The 15,286-nt window shown below is 38.4% G+C and overlaps 4 protein-coding genes across 6 annotated transcripts in view; 3 read left to right on the top strand and 1 right to left on the bottom strand.

The window, feature by feature from the left end:
* Positions 1-5,814, top strand: part of LOC116295998 (receptor-type tyrosine-protein phosphatase R) — a 23,759-nt gene extending 17,945 nt beyond the window's left edge. For all 3 annotated transcript variants that reach the window (XM_089039007.1, XM_089039005.1, XM_089039006.1), the window contains 3 exons: positions 298-358; positions 881-933; positions 1,401-5,814. In XM_089039007.1, coding sequence (XP_088895133.1) covers positions 298-358; positions 881-933; positions 1,401-1,536 — 250 coding nt within the window. In that variant the 3' untranslated portion in view covers positions 1,537-5,814. The remainder of the gene's footprint in view (positions 1-297; positions 359-880; positions 934-1,400) is intronic.
* A 467-nt stretch (positions 5,815-6,281) lies between these two features.
* LOC116296005 (uncharacterized) lies at positions 6,282-7,566 on the bottom strand. The gene is made up of 2 exons (XM_031703971.2): positions 7,370-7,566; positions 6,282-6,864 (listed from the first exon to the last, which is right to left on the bottom strand). Exons 1-2 carry the CDS (start codon positions 7,455-7,457, stop codon positions 6,443-6,445), a joined length of 510 nt encoding a protein of 169 aa, XP_031559831.1. The 5' UTR covers positions 7,458-7,566; the 3' UTR covers positions 6,282-6,442.
* Positions 7,567-8,261: 695 nt separating this feature from the next.
* On the top strand, positions 8,262-10,922 carry LOC116296007 (galanin receptor type 1). The gene has a single exon (XM_031703972.2). It carries the CDS (start codon positions 8,611-8,613, stop codon positions 9,715-9,717), a length of 1,107 nt encoding a protein of 368 aa, XP_031559832.2. The 5' UTR covers positions 8,262-8,610; the 3' UTR covers positions 9,718-10,922.
* Positions 10,923-11,571: 649 nt separating this feature from the next.
* Positions 11,572-14,322, top strand: LOC116296010 (telomere length regulation protein TEL2 homolog). Its single transcript, XM_031703976.2, has one exon. It carries the CDS (start codon positions 11,649-11,651, stop codon positions 14,205-14,207), a length of 2,559 nt encoding a protein of 852 aa, XP_031559836.2. The 5' UTR covers positions 11,572-11,648; the 3' UTR covers positions 14,208-14,322.
* The last annotated feature ends 964 nt before the right edge of the window (positions 14,323-15,286 follow it).

Here is a 15,286-nt window from a genome sequence, read left to right on the forward strand (position 1 = left end):
AGCCCAGAGGTTGTTTCAGGGTTCAATCTGTGAGTTAGCCATGCCCTGACTTAGATCAGCCCAGAGGTTGTTTCAGGGTTCAATCTGTGAGTTAGCCATGCCCTGACTTAGATCAACCCAGAGGTTATTTCAGGGTTCTTCGATTAGGCAAGAGTTTTTTCCAGGGGTCAATAAAGTTTAAAATTAACCCACAGCCCTGCCAGTCAATGACAATAGCGTCTGACTTTTAAAATCTTTTACATCATGCTTTATATATCAAGAAAGTGAATAACATCTGTTTTCTTATCATTTTTCTAGTGCTGGTATCGGTCGAACTGGATGTTTTACTGCCACTAGTATAGGAATGAAACAAATCCAGGTTAGTGTAAGCCTCTACAAGCATGCCTCTACCAAGACAGATTAAGTAAAGATAACGCTCCCGCTAGACGAGACGCTTTTTCCGTGCGCGCAGTTGACTTCAAGGTTTAATTACAAAGGTGCAATGTATATTGTGGATAACATCTTTGTACCAAAGCAAGACCAACAATTCACTCTGTTGCTATCTAAAAAACTGTTTATGCATGCTAGAATGCGTACCTTACATGTATATCCACGAAAAACTTTGCAAGAAATAGCACACATTTGCACAAGTTAGTAAGCTCAGTCGACCTAAGTAGACCTACAAAACTTTGCACTAATTTGTACAATTTTGTTAGTTAACTTTTTCACGTATATATAGTATGCACTCTACCATGAAAGCAAATAAACACAAATCGCAAATTTTCCCAGTATTTTATATTATATATTCTTTTTACTATCGTTATAATATTTTTTTTTACAGTTGAAAATTCATTTAATTTACTTTGATTTTTTACTGATTTTTTCTTCTTCATTTTTTCAGAACGAAAATTGTATAGATATTTTGAAAATTGTTTGTCTGATGAGAATAGAGAGGTAAGTGCATATTGTTTTGTCCAATGGCAATGCGTCAGTCGGTCAGTCCCTCAGCCAGTTGGTTCAACGGTGGGTTGATCAATGCTTCAGTTTCGAGTTCTCTGTTGCTCAGGGTTGACTTCGGTTTTGTGTAGAATATTCATGTGTTCCAGTGAAGGTCCGTGGAATTTCAAAGTATTTGTATTGTTGAAGTTGCGCATTTGTTACGTTACTGTTGCTATTTAGACACTGATAAGCACGGTTACACAGTTAAGCCTGAGTAAATGAGTCATAAATCAAGGAACACAGCGGTAATTTGAAAATTGGTCTATTAGTCACTTGGTCGTTCTGTCGGTCAGTCGGTCGTTCTGTCGGTCAGTCTGTCGTTCTGTCGGTCAGTCGGTCGTTCTGTCGGTCGGCCAGTCATTCGGTCGGTTAGCCACTCGGTTGTTCAATCAAGTCTTATCGATTGGTTCATTGTCTTCCAGGGGTGGTATGGTAGAAACTGATTCCCAGTACGAGTTTGTTTACCGCACTCTCCATCATCACTGGAGACAGCTACACAGTGGTCGAGGACGTGAGACAAGCGATGGTGTACTGGAGGCCATGTTTGAAGACAAGTAAGGATCTGTATTTCTTGTTTCGTTCAGCTTCTTGTAAGCTACAACCTGGCCCGTCTGACGGCATACTGCAGGGGCATGACAACCTATCTAAGCAGTCTATCATTAAAACAGCCAAAAGGAGCCAAATTTAATTTCCTGTTAAAACAAGGTTTGAGTACAAAAAGCTTTGAAGAAATTTTGTAGGAAAGGGATACCTGTGGTACAGTGCCTCTCAAATGAATCTGCTCTGAGTAAAACTTAAACGAATTAAACAACACTTGAGCAGAGCTGATTTGAGAGTCACTTATGTCTTTTTCTGAGGTTCCTTTACGTACAAAAAAAACAACTTTAGCATAACGCGGCCTTCTTAACAAAGATGCAATGACGTCATGAGAGGACAACAGGCCTCTTCTGATTGAATTGAAAATTCTTATGGATGTCACTATTTTGAATACGAATATTACAGCATATTTATAATATTTATTTGTACATGAATTTGAATTGCTGTTGTTTGTTCTCTCTGGCATTATTATTGCAATTCATTTTCGTCAAATTTGATGTTTTCTGCCTTGGCGCTTTTCTGAACTTCTCCTTTTTTTCCAAGCATCGTTTTTGTACATAAAAAGCAAAATTTGCGATCTCCGACAGTTTTCTGTTCTGACTAAGCTGTCTTAGAAACGAGAAAAAATTTGCTCAAGTACTCTTTCTCTGGAGCATGCGCATTGATGCTTTCTGAGCCAGCAGATATTTTGGTTTCCGGGATTTCCTCGAATTTTGCGGAGACCACAAGGGACGCGGGCAAAAATTAAACAAAGATAGCGCTTGCGTTAATTTCCGGTCTTGCGCAGTTGGCATTTGCCAAGTCTACGTTTCTCCTTGTCAGCACCGAACAATTGCTGACCAGCAGAACTGCAGGCTCCTGTTGGTGTATGCCTTTTCTCCAATCCCATGCTGGCCGTGGGATTCAACTGTAGTATTTTATTTGAATGAGTTTTTATATCTTGCCATGCTGTTCAAACTTATTTTGAACAGCAGGGAACTGTTGGGATCCCTTTGGTATGAGAAGAAAAAGGGCCTAGTGACTAACATTTTGGACCAAAAGCTCCAGATCCTAGAAATAGTAATAATGACGTCATCTTGTGAACACATACATAGTAACTCCTTATCAGTCCCTCATTCAATGTTCTTCACTAGGCTTTCCCGTCCTTTTTTTACCAAAGGAATCCCATCATTTTTCTAATGTGCAAAATATTTGAGAGCTACAATATAGAGCCATTGAATACCATTCACTTCTTACTTCACAATTTATATATCGTATTCAATTCCCAACAACACAAGATGTATTTTAATTCCAATCATTGTACATTTCATGGGTTTCCTTGCTTGGGGAGGAGGCAAATAATTATTCAAATTATGTAGATAATAATTAAGTTTCTATCCAAGACAATTTGGTGGAAATGTTTGCGAATTTTTTTTTCTATAATATTTGAGGACTGATAGTGGTTTTGAAGGCCCTTTGGTTTGGGTAGAAAAGCCATGGTAGGAGCCTGCCATTAGTTAGCAATCTCTAGGAATGCGGTATTCTTTAAAAAATAGAACTATTCCGTCCCAAGACCCTGCGATCTTTTTGGTCTGCACTAAGAAGAGAAGGGCCTGGGGCAATAAAGTACCGCAGACCAGAAGGATTGCTGGCTTAGGGTCGAGAATGATAGAATATTAGTAAGGAGATTATGAGGGGTAACCGCTGACACTAAATATTACAGCACAAGAAAACCACTCAGCCAATCAGAATGCTAGAACTTGGCACGTAACTGCGGTTTTCGCTCACAGTCTCCCTCAATCTGGGAATATATTTGTATATTTACAACAAGAAATTCATTATTATATCATGCAATGATACCACAAAGATACCTATATTTCGTTTATCACATATATATTGGAATCATAATAGTTATAAAAACAGAGAACAAGGCTTCTCTAGAAAACAGGAGTTAGTTAACTTTATTGCGTAACCTAAAATTGTATTTATTTGTGTTCAACACAATTTATTTGTATGACGTCACTTTGTATGACAAGATGACGTCATCGCGACGCATGAATTGTTACGGTCACGAGAAGATATTTTATTAAGAACAACCTGTGTGTTGTCAGAAGTTTATTCTCAAAATTTTGGCGGGAAATGAGATTACCAACCAGGCCTGCTATTGATGGCGCGTGTCAAAATTTTGGCGGGAAATGAGATTACCACCCAGGCCTGCTATTGATGGCGCGTGTCTAAATTTTGGCGGGAAATGAGATTAACACCCAGGCCTGCTATTGATGGCGCGTGTCTAAATTTTGGCGGGAAATGAGATTAACACCCAGGCCTACTATTGATGGCGCGTGTCTTTAGGAAGCCTGGGATTTTCATCATGGCCTCTACTTCATTGAGAACATGCTTCTGACAAAGTATAGTGTTGTTATATTATATTTTAGTTTTCTGATGTAATATTTAAGTTATGGTGAGTGGTATATATGGTTAGACTGATGGTTGTATATAACGTTAAAAAGTTTTATTTTTTTCTTTATTGTAGTAGTTAGATCACAATATTATTCACCGTAGATGAAAGCGCATTCCTTACTAGCGATTTAAGCATAAGTACGAGCAACATAGCCAGAATTTGCGGGTCACTCACTTTAAAGATGATTAAAAGCGCCTGTCAATCGAGAGGCCAACTTTAGTCTTGAATATTTCTTGCTCAACCATTGGCCTTTATAAACATGCAGTGGCTTACTCTGATCTTTGACAAAGTGTTGAGCGCGCGCACACACATATCTTTTGTAGAACGCTTTTCATGTTTCAACGACCAAAACAACTCCATAAGCAGCAACGGAGCACGTTTTCTCGTGTTTTAGATTCCGTTCGAAGAAAATTCCCACTGTTATAATTTAGTTAATTTTTGAAGTGACGGAAGCCGAAAACCGAGTCGTCTGGAGGATGTGGAGATCGTAGAAGCATTTCAAGTGTTCTACTCGTTGCAATCCCAAGCTAGAGTACATACTTTATATTTCTGAAAAAGTTAATAGTACAAATTAGTACAAAGTTTTGTAGGTCTATGGTCTACTGAGGTCTACTGGACTTATTGATTTGTGCAGTTTCTTACCAATGTTTTCACAGATATATGGTATGCACCCTACTGTACTGAATAAAGATGCTAAGTCATTGTTGCTATTCATTATGCTTGCACATCTCACCAGTAAGGACCAGGTTAGGTTGCGCTCGCACTAAGGCACAAGGATTTGGATTTGAAAAGGGAATAAAAATCAGAATCTTTTAGTTAAGTGTAAGCGCAGGCGTTACTAATACGTCCTTCTGTAATTACACCATAAATTCGCTCGAGACTCACAAAATTGTAAAAGTATCTTGTAAATTTTATTTTTTGCGCGAGAGTTTCTGCTCTATGCTACAACCACTGAGAGTTGTAGAGTTTTAGTTGTTTGCGTTTAAAGTTTAAGTTTAAAGTAGCGCAAGACCTATCCATGCGTGTCTGTATATTGTCGCGACCCATATGGCCGTTTAATCAGTTAAATTTTTACTGCGCGGCGAACAAAATCTTTATTTTGCACGTTACAGCCATTCTCAATCACACGCGCCGTTTCTTTCGCGACGAAGAAGCTTTTTTGTGGACGTCAATCAAGGCGTTCCCATGACATTCTAATGACACATATGGAAACGCCTTGTGATTGACATCCACCAAAACATTCTTCGTCGCGACAGAAAAAATCGGGCGCGTGTGATTGAAAATGGCTGTAACCATCCAGTTTTTATAGATATTCTTAACTATAGTTAATACCTATGTAAAGGAAAAGATTGTCTGTACTTTTTGTGAGTTTCGAGCGTTAGATCCATTAATGCACGAAATCAAATCAACAAACCGTCTAGTAGGATATTCCAATGAGAAAAAGGAGTTGACCAACAGTAATTTAAGCCAAATGACAAGCTACAATGGCTGCGCTTTTGCGCGCTTTTCATGCTTCTGCGACTCGGACAACTCCAGCCTTTGCGGCTCGTTTTCTCATCGATATTGGCTTTAGTCTATCGAATTTTTAAGAAACTGAGTAAAGATTTAATTGACGAAAGCCAAAAACTCCGACGCCAAAAAGTCGCCAAAACATGAAAAGCTAGCACAGGTCTTCGCGGAAAAATCGCAAAGTTACAAGCGAGACGGACGCAGCTTTCCAGGTATTATAGGAGTACCCCATTACAGGGTGAAAAAATATATATTGAAGTACAAAATAAAGATATAATCATCAAGAACAATGCTTTGATGTTTTGCACGTTTTATCATAAAGTACTGATTTATTCCATCAGATTATTTAAACAAATATTGAAACGAATAGGGCGTTTTCATTGACAGAAAAATAGATACTGAATTTTCTTGCTTTCTCTCGAACATTTGACTTGGAATCGTTTGCAAATGTTTTGCGGTTCAAGTGAAATTACTCTAAGCCAGTAGTGAGTACTATCTGGGCAACATTTGTCCTGCATGCTAAAACGCACACGGTGTGTTAGTGTCCTCATATTATTCACTTCAAGGGCGGATCCAGGGGGGGCTCCCCTTCAACAGAAAAAAAACAAAAAAACAAAACTGAAGAATTAGATGCTTTTTTATTGTTTTCCGTCCCCCCTAAACTCAATTAGCCCCCCCCCCCCAAAAATTTGGGCTGGATCCGCCCTTGCACTTGTAGTATCAAACACCCCAAATCCTACCAATTTTCTCTTGCCAATCCTGCCGATTTCTTTTTTATTCGCAAATTTTTTCCGCGACTCATGAATCGACTGTGCCTTTTGTCCAGATTCTTATTCTTATTATTTGTATATTGTTTATGTATTCTTTTCGTGATTCCAATCGATAAATATAGTCGGCATCAGTAGTACCAATCAATAACTATTCGTCGTCATCATCGATACTTCTCTTATAATGCACGTAATCAAGGCCCATTTTATCCCCGGCGTGAACCAAGGCGACTTCGGTATTAGTAATAATCTTCTTGACTTCCTTTTCGTTTTTTGTACCGCGATGTTTCTTGGCAGCGGTTAGTTCAGCCAGAGCGACATATTGCTTTGCTTTCTTCAAACTTTCTCTGGCTTTGTTGAATTTCCATTTGAGTTCATCTGATATTGTTTTGAATCTCGGCATAGCTGGAAGAATAGGAACTGTGGCGCTGGCTACCTGCGCGGTATCTTTATTTTCTCTTGGAGTGGTCCCAAAACCGGACCCAGAGGAACTCCAGACCTCTTTATCTGATATAACTCCAGTATTGTCTCGTTTGAGTTGATCGTCGTAACGAACGTCCCTCGGTGCGCTCTCTGAAAAAAGAAATAGCTAGATCAGTACCAGAGCAGCTGAGCGGTATATTATGTTTCAGGGAATCAAAACGCGCTTAGCTGTTTTGACTCCGGTCCATATTCCCAGACTAGTGTAACCCAACTTTTGCTTATTTTTATGTTTTCTTTTGACTAAAATATAATATGCGCGCGTGTCTACATGCTTTGCGCGCCACGTTCACCGCTTTGCTGGGAACTCATTAACCGTCACCAGGCATTGCGCAAATGCTGTGCATAACCTATTTCAAAAAGTTGCCAGAACCAAAGACGATAGGCGATTGTCCACTTCTGTACTCCATTTCGAAAGAAATCTATTTCCAGTGACGAGGGCAACAGGTTTGGTAGCTAGCTACTATGGTTATCAATGGCTATCAAGTTCGTAAAACAAGGGCATACATCTTGTAGTAAAATCTTGATTGAAAATATCATAAAATGAAGTTAAAATTTTAGTTGATGGGATGACGTTTTCAACAATTATGCTAATTACCTTTGCTTCTGGCGATGGAATCCTTTATGAAAATGAATGCCACGACAAATAAGATCTTACAAACTAGATGATTTGAATTTTTAAACATTGTGTAGTCTAACCTTCAATCTTGTCACTAGAAATATTGAAAACAGATGGCAAAACACTGTCAAAATCACCACGAATGAAAGCAAAATTCTTACAGAATGAGTTAACTAGACAGCGATGGATCAGTAGTTAAGCTTATTTGTACTCGTGTATTATTTATGGTTTTTCCGCTGGTTGCTTTGTGCGTTGAAGCGCATTCAATACTTTACGGGTCACACGGTGAAGCAAAGATCTTTTGATCAACAAACCAATGAAAAATCGAAGCTCGGTTTGATACAGTTTCAACTTGCTTCCTGCCACGCCTTAATATTCTGCCACACCATTTATTTTTTGTGCTACACGAATAGTTTTCTCGATAAAATTTAAAAAAATCTCTTCACTTAAAGATTTGCATTTTTATCGTTAAGTATGTAAACATACATTTTTAATGCTTTCTTCTAACTTCCAAATAGGATTTTCAAATTATTTCCACACTTACCGTCAACACATTGACAGGTGGTTTGCGACACAGGAAACCCACTTGATTAAAAACATAAAGTAAAAAACCCGTAGTTTTAATAAGCTGAGTTGGCTTGCTAACTAATACAAACTTGTTAAATAAACGATCACGAAGGCGCTAGAGGTACCAGCTTTGACTGACAATATTTTTTATAAAATATAAATAAAATAAATAAATAAAATCATCCGTTGGGGTTCCTGTGGTTTCAAGAGTTTTTGTCGCTAATTTTTTTAGGCCAAAAAAATTCGTTTATCAAAAAGTTTTATCACCTCTACAGGTTCAAAAGCGACAAAAGGAGGAATAAATGACGGAAAAAGTACAAAAGTCCTCAAAAATACAAGCCGGAAATACCTCTTTTGTTTGGTGATGATCACCATAGTAACTGAATGCCTTAGAGGGATTAACTCCGCGTCGTATTACAGTTGATCTTCATGTACAAAATAATCCAAAAAATATCGATCCTTGTGGCTTGAAACACCGTAACAACATCTATAACAAACCAAGGAAGAATTAAGAAAGCCTTTGGTAATAATTTACTTCTATTTTAACATCGTTTTTTGTCAAAAGAGTCGACATTTTGAAGCCTGAGCCCAACCTGTAAAGTTTGATTTTTGACTGATTTTCAAGAAATCAAAACTTCAAGACCTCAAGGAAGATGAGCCCTTTGAAGGCGATGGATTCAAGCCCTTCTTCATCAGATCTTCGTTCTAATGGTACATCGAAATTCCATGGCTTTATTTCGAATTCAGGCGACGCCATCACAGCAATTGCTTTTGTGATAGTGATCTTGTTTACAGTCTTTGGCAGCTTGTTGATCGTTCTGTCTATCATAAGAAATAAGACTACCAAACTTCGCTATACGAATCATTGTTACATCATGAGCTTAGCTTTTGGGAATCTCTTGATGGCAATTATTGTCATGCCCATACGAGTAATGAGCTTCTTGGACAAACCTGGCTGGATTGAACGTGCTGAACTCTGTCAGATTTACAGCGTGATGTTTGTCTTCTGTTGCACAATTACAGTGCTTTCTATGGCTGCAATGAGCGTTGATCGCTACTTTTCGATCCCAAGATCTGCAAGATACCAGAAAATGCTGTCCTCTTGCCGTGTCTTTACTTTGATTGCATTTCTCTGGGTGATAGCTGTAATAGTTTCTTTCCCACCAGCCAATTTCCATTCCTCAGAATCACCGAGGCCCACTTGGGATTGCAAGCTTAATCGGATCTACAGCCGTCCCTATGTCTATTGCTTTGTAGTTATTGAAGTCCTGGTGCCAGTCATCCTGATGCTTGTTATTCACTGCCGAATCACCAAAGCAAGGATGAATCATTTTAGATCTGTTGACATCAGTGGACGGAAAGTCAAAAATCTGGATTATTCAGAGGCCCCAACACTGACGCAAGAAGCAACATGGGCACGGGTGGTTATGAAGGTGCTATTCAGCTTTATTATCTTCTGGATCCCAAGATGTATCTTCCTATTGCTTGATAACAGCCAGTATGGCAGCATTCATGAAGCCGCTGATGGTGTGACAGAGATCCTGACCTACTGTTTTGGAGCATCGCTGGCACTGCTTCTTGCAAATTGCTGTGAAGACTACAAGACAGAGATGATGTTCATGCTGTGTCCGTTCATGTGGTACCATCGGAGGGAGCACAAGAGAAGATATCAGATCAATCAACCTAATAGAGTCACACCTGGAGTTACTCCATTAACGATGTATCGCCAGTATTCTAATAGTTCTCTTCACCCAAGATGAACTGTTTCACAAAAATAATGACAAACTGCAATGCTTTTGTGAAAATTGCTTGCAATGTACAGTACTAAAGATAAGAAGAGATAAATAGATAAAACTAGTGTGAATACTAAAGATACACTAGGATCTACACCACCAACAGAGTTTTGAAGATTTCCATTTTTCCATTGTTTCTCAAACTGCACCAAGGGAAAACACAACTTGACAGCACCATATTGTTGGAAGGATAGACTCAAGGACTTGTTTATAGGGGCAAATATGAGGAGTGTGTATCAAAAACTGCCCTTGATGCCTAGCTGTGTTATGGAATAGCGAACTACATCTTGACAATGCTAGACCTAACTGGACAGTTTGTAAGAAGAAAAGTTCTGCATACTATAGGATCGGAGTCATTTAATCTCAATATTACTCACAAATTTTGATACTAAACCTTTGTTATTTATTCCAGGACTGTCTTTTCAGTCGAGTTTTAAATGTTTCCACAATCATTATATACAATGGTGGATCCAGGGATTTAAGAAGGGGCTGACTATTACAACGGTTTTACCTGGAATGCAGGGAAAAGGAGGTTGGCTTACTAAAAGATAATGCCATCCCCTTCACCATCCCTGGATCCTCCCCGAATGTAAAGCTACTTTATACAGCAACAAGATGTATAATCAATCGATCATCTGTTATTCAAAATATTATATCAAAGATTCCTAAAAAAGAGAGATTTCTATTTCTATTTAACAATTATGAGAGAATGAACGACTTGTTCTGGCCTGTGATAGCCATCCTTAGGAAACCATGAGTAAAATTCTGGAAACAAGTGACAGAATTTTACCCTCGGATTCCCCAGGATGTGTGATAGTAAGCATTGTTTCCTAAGACTGGTAGGAAGCTAGTAAATGAGAGTACCATAATTATATTTGTGTGAGTTAACTAAAAATTATTTTGAGATACTTTAGTCCAAGTACAAATTTTAGTAATTTTATTCTGAATTCTGAATGAAAGCAACACTAAAATTAGCTACTAAAGTAAAAATTTTTGTATCTTATAACACTTCTTATAGCATGATAAAAAATTAGTAAAATTCAGTATTACTAGAGTATCAATATCAGAGCACTGAGAATGGAAGAATATTTATAGTTGATTGTTAGTAATTAATTTAAGTATAGCATGTATCTATAAGTCTGCATAAACGCAATAAAAGCTGAAAAATTAAATTTGTTGTCACAAATGCGTCATTCCCTAGACATTATAAATCAGGGCGGATCCAGCCAAAATTTTAGGGGGGGCTAATTGAGTTTCGTCCGTCAACACAACAGAAAACAATAAAAAAAGCATCTAATTCTTCAGTTTTGTTTTTGTTTTTTTTCTGCTGAAGTGGGGGGGGGGGGGGAGGGCTCAGCCCCCTTTGCCCACCCCCTCTGGATCCGCCCTTATGGCATGAGAAGACGCATGAATATGGATACAGCATTTCTTAAAGGTATTTTGAGAAAAGGAATGAAAAAAGAATAAAAGAAAGGGTGCGTGCGTGCTGAGTGCTCTCATAAAGCACGCGCTTTCAACCAATCAGAATGCAAGATTTATAGCAGATTTCATTGAAATTACAGACTCGTACCCAGTCGCTTCTCTTGTCTTATTGATCTCACGCTGTGGTTGATGGGAAGGATTTAGTTAGTTCCCGGTGCATCAGGGGAAGGACGGAAGAGAAAGGTCACTTTTTCTCTCTCCTTCCCAAAAGCCACCGCGCGCAAAAAAGCCTGAAACAAATGACGACTGGGTACGAGTCTGTTGAAATTATAGAAAGAAAAGAGCCACGCCCTTTGGTTCTGAAACCGAGGAGCCTAGGAACTGGTACCCATTCTTCTCACTTAAATAAAAAAGAAAATGGCGGACGAAGCACGTTTCAGCTAAATTTCTCATTTAAAAATTTCTGTCCTTATAAAATGGAAGACAACTTTTCTTTATCCATTGAGCTGCAGTGCTTTGTTCATGATCAACAAAAGAGAGTTTCAAGTGCGACAAATGTCGAAGATATCCAAGAAACACTGGCTGTAATACACGAAGTCTTCTCTCAAGGTTCTTTGCCTTCTTTTAGTTCTCTAGACGAAAAGAAGTTTTTGAAAGAAGAATTCTCCAGGAAGCATTACGTAGGATTCGCAGATATTTTACTCCGTGAGCCTGTGATCAATTTTCTTCCAAATCTTGATGAAGAACATAAGAATAAGTTGGATTCTTTCTTCCTACAAGGTCCTGCTTCGGAATGCTTTCCAGTTCTTGTTGGCGCCATGTCACAGTCTTCAAAGACAAATAACATTAAAACTATCATTTCTCTGCTTGAGAAATTCGTCGAAGAGAAAGGATTTGTGGATATATTTGTTCAGAAATCCATGAATTTGAACCAGGTTGACACAGATTTTACTTTGAAGCAAAGGAATTTTAGTGAAAAACAATTAGTGACACTTATTGTTTCATTGCCAGAGAGAGTTGCCAACAAACTCAGGTCAAAAATGAACTCGATCTTCTATCCAGACAAATATTTTGTAAAGGTAGCTGAACAGATCTTAGAGGCAATGGAAAATCTTCATTCAAGGTTGGCCAGTAACGTCAAGGAAGTTTCGTTCTTATTTCTGAGTGAAGTTGTTGGTAGACTGTGCATGTCTGGCTATGGGAAGAGCATTGTGGGTGTTCTTCTGCCATCCTTTGAAAAATGGACCATGACGAGCCCTCTGTGGTCCCACATTTGTCAAAAATTAATCGCAGAAATTCCAGATCATGTTATTGAGCCTGTCATAGAGAATCTCCTCAAGGAGGCCAAAAACCCTGGCATTGTTGGAAAACTTCTTGGTGACAGTATCTTGACAAATTCAAGACTTGAATTCCTGTTCACTACAAAGTTCTTGTTGTTGAGATATTACTCTAATGTCAAAGTCTTAATTAATATTATAGGGTACCTCTCAGGCTGCAAGAGAAGACATTTGTTAATTGCAGCACTGTGTGCTTTGTTCGATAGTTGGAGTAGTAACAGTGCTATCACACATACTCCCTATAATCAACATGTCTATATCAGTTGTTGTATACTTCATATAACTGGTTACCTCAGCAACGACGAGCGGCAAACTCATAAACATGAGCTACTGAAGAAACTTCTTATTGGGGTTCAAAACCATCTTGAAAGCCCTGAACACAAAGTACGAAGACTTGGAATGATTGTTGCTGAGTGTGCTACTGCAGCATTGGAACCTAATACAGAAAGATTATCCTTTGAGTATGAAGAAGATGATGAGAGTAAACTTCTTAAAGATTTATCCAAGGGGTTAAAAGCTGAGATAATGCAAAAGGCAGATGGTTTGAAGTCTAGAAAGACGAAGATGTTTGAGAGCAAGGTGTCGCTGGAGAAATCTCACGAGTCTGAGCTTGCTGATGTGATAAAAGGCAGAGTTGGAAAAGAAAATGATGACGATGACGACGATGATGATGATCTTAAGCCTTATAACATTGATGAAGAAGACTCTGAGACCCAACGACCTCTTAGACACCTAAGAGATTGCATGGAAGCATTGCTTGATAACAACAGTGACAACATGGAGAAGTTTGAATCTGCTTTGAAAAGTTTAGAAAAGATTGTCTGTGCTCTACCTGGAGATCTGGACGAAGTTTGTGTTGAACTGATAAAGATCCTTCTTCATCTTCAAGATAATTTCTCTACGGATAATTTTCTGGAGATGAGATTCAAGGCAATGACAGCAATTACAGTGCGATGTCCAGTTCCAGTAGCTAAATTCCTGACAGAAGAATTTTATGCTGCTAACTATAGTATAATTCAGCGTTTGGACATCCTGGATGTTCTCACTGCTAGTGCACAAGAGCTCTCCCAACCAGAGGAACTTCAACAAGATAAACCAGGTTCAAAAAAGTTCTTGCCTCCAGGATATAACAATCAAATGAATGTTGAAAGTATTCCAGAATGGCAAAGAGTTGTTCAAGAGAGAATTGAAAAGAAAACAAAACGATTTACCAAAGGGCCTTCAAAAGAACAACCAAAGCCAGTTGCAAATAGATTTTCTCAAGTTGCAGGTCACTTTTTATTCCCTTTGATGACAAATTATGATCACAAACAAAGCACTTTAGACTTGCTAGGGGATGACTGTTTTGTTCTCGGCAGACTTATTTACACTCTTGGTGTTATCATCCATTCTGCTAGAGGTACTCCAATGGTTTGTACTATGGGCTCAGCCATGATTGAGTTTACCTGGGCTCTGCGATACCACCAAGAGCCTGTTGTACGACAAGTACTCGTCTTTGCTCTCGTCATGGTCTTTACGAGTGTTCCAATAAATTTACTATTCAGCGAGCGTGGAGCAGAATTGTTTGAGGTACACAACTGGTTGAAAGATTTGATGGAGAGAGATGATAATGCTGATGTCAAGAGAACTGCAATACAAGCCTTGATGGTGCTGGAAGATGCATTCAAGAGGGAAGTCATGCCACAGGGAAAATCCTGACTGCTTGAAAAATAGTGCAGTAAAGATACTGTCAAAATTGTCCAAGTAAAAAAAGTAAATTTTAGGGATTATTTACTATTTTCATCATGAAATAAAAGGAACTGATAAACTAGTACTTTTCTTGTGTAGTGTCTGAAAAAACTATACCTATAAATATACCACCCCAGGGAACATTACTATAGGAGAATAATAGTAATTGGATATAAATATAAAATCAAAGATTTGTTTGGGAAAATGTGTTGGATGACAAACCTTTAGCCTGTGTAGGAGTGCTTTGGGGAAGTGAGTGACTGACTGACTTCTCTTACCTACTCCCCAGTCCCCCTCCCCAAAGCTCTGCTACACAGGCTAGCAAACCTTTGTCACACGTTAGATTACAAACACTAAAAGCATGCAACACTTGGCACTATTTAGTAGTAAATAGTGCTAATTAAACAATAGAAAACAATAGGATTAGCATAATTTAGCAGTATTCAGTGGTAATTATGTTGCACACTTATAATGTTTGTACTCTATGAGCTGGAACTTTGCCTCCTTACTGATATCAAGGGGCTCTTTGCTTTTGGTGTTCATTTTGACAGCTTGAATGCACAATTTATAATGGGAGTAATGACCTAGATTAACAACAACTCTCCTTATTCATTGAATATACAAAAAACTGCTGCAGTATTTTTCAATTTATTCTTTTGAGAAGGGGATGGGAACCCTTCAAATCATCACCTTTATACAAGGTAAAACTTTGTTTCATCCTCTTTCAAATCATGAAATCTTTGCAAGTCAGTTGCTGGTTGAAAGAAAGAAATAATAATAAATGGAATGACATGGTCTGAAATAGAAAAACATTATGCTCAAGCTTGTAATGCATCGCGTGATGTTTGAATGATCAAGCTCTGATCATTTTCATTGTTATTGGGCCACTGTCGGATTGGGTCAAGTAATGTTCATGGGACTCCTGTGGTGAGAACACAGGAGACCCAATGGACATGTTTCCAGGATTTCTTCACTTAGTTCCATTACTTCCATTAAAAACAGGTTTGATCTTGATACCTATAAAATAGGAATCTCTTCAAGAGCTAGAG

The sequence above is a fragment of the Actinia tenebrosa genome, unplaced genomic scaffold (genome assembly GCF_029948245.1).
Source record: "Actinia tenebrosa isolate PJP-AT-01 unplaced genomic scaffold, QUT_ActTen_1.0 PGA_scaffold6__47_contigs__length_16458017, whole genome shotgun sequence".
NCBI lineage: Eukaryota > Metazoa > Cnidaria > Anthozoa > Actiniaria > Actiniidae > Actinia > Actinia tenebrosa.

What these genes read in the sequence shown, in the direction of transcription:
- LOC116296010 (XM_031703976.2), top strand. Translation starts at nt 11,649, where the DNA reads ATGGAAGACAACTTTTCTTTATCCATTGAGCTGCAGTGCTTTGTTCAT.
- LOC116296007 (XM_031703972.2), top strand. Translation starts at nt 8,611, where the DNA reads ATGAGCCCTTTGAAGGCGATGGATTCAAGCCCTTCTTCATCAGATCTT.
- LOC116296005 (XM_031703971.2), bottom strand. Translation starts at nt 7,457, where the DNA reads ATGTTTAAAAATTCAAATCATCTAGTTTGTAAGATCTTATTTGTCGTG. An exon ending in TTCCATCGCCAGAAGCAAAG is followed by an intron (nt 6,865 to 7,369) that starts GTAATTAGCATA and finishes TTCTTTTTTCAG; the next exon opens with AGAGCGCACCGAGGGACGTT.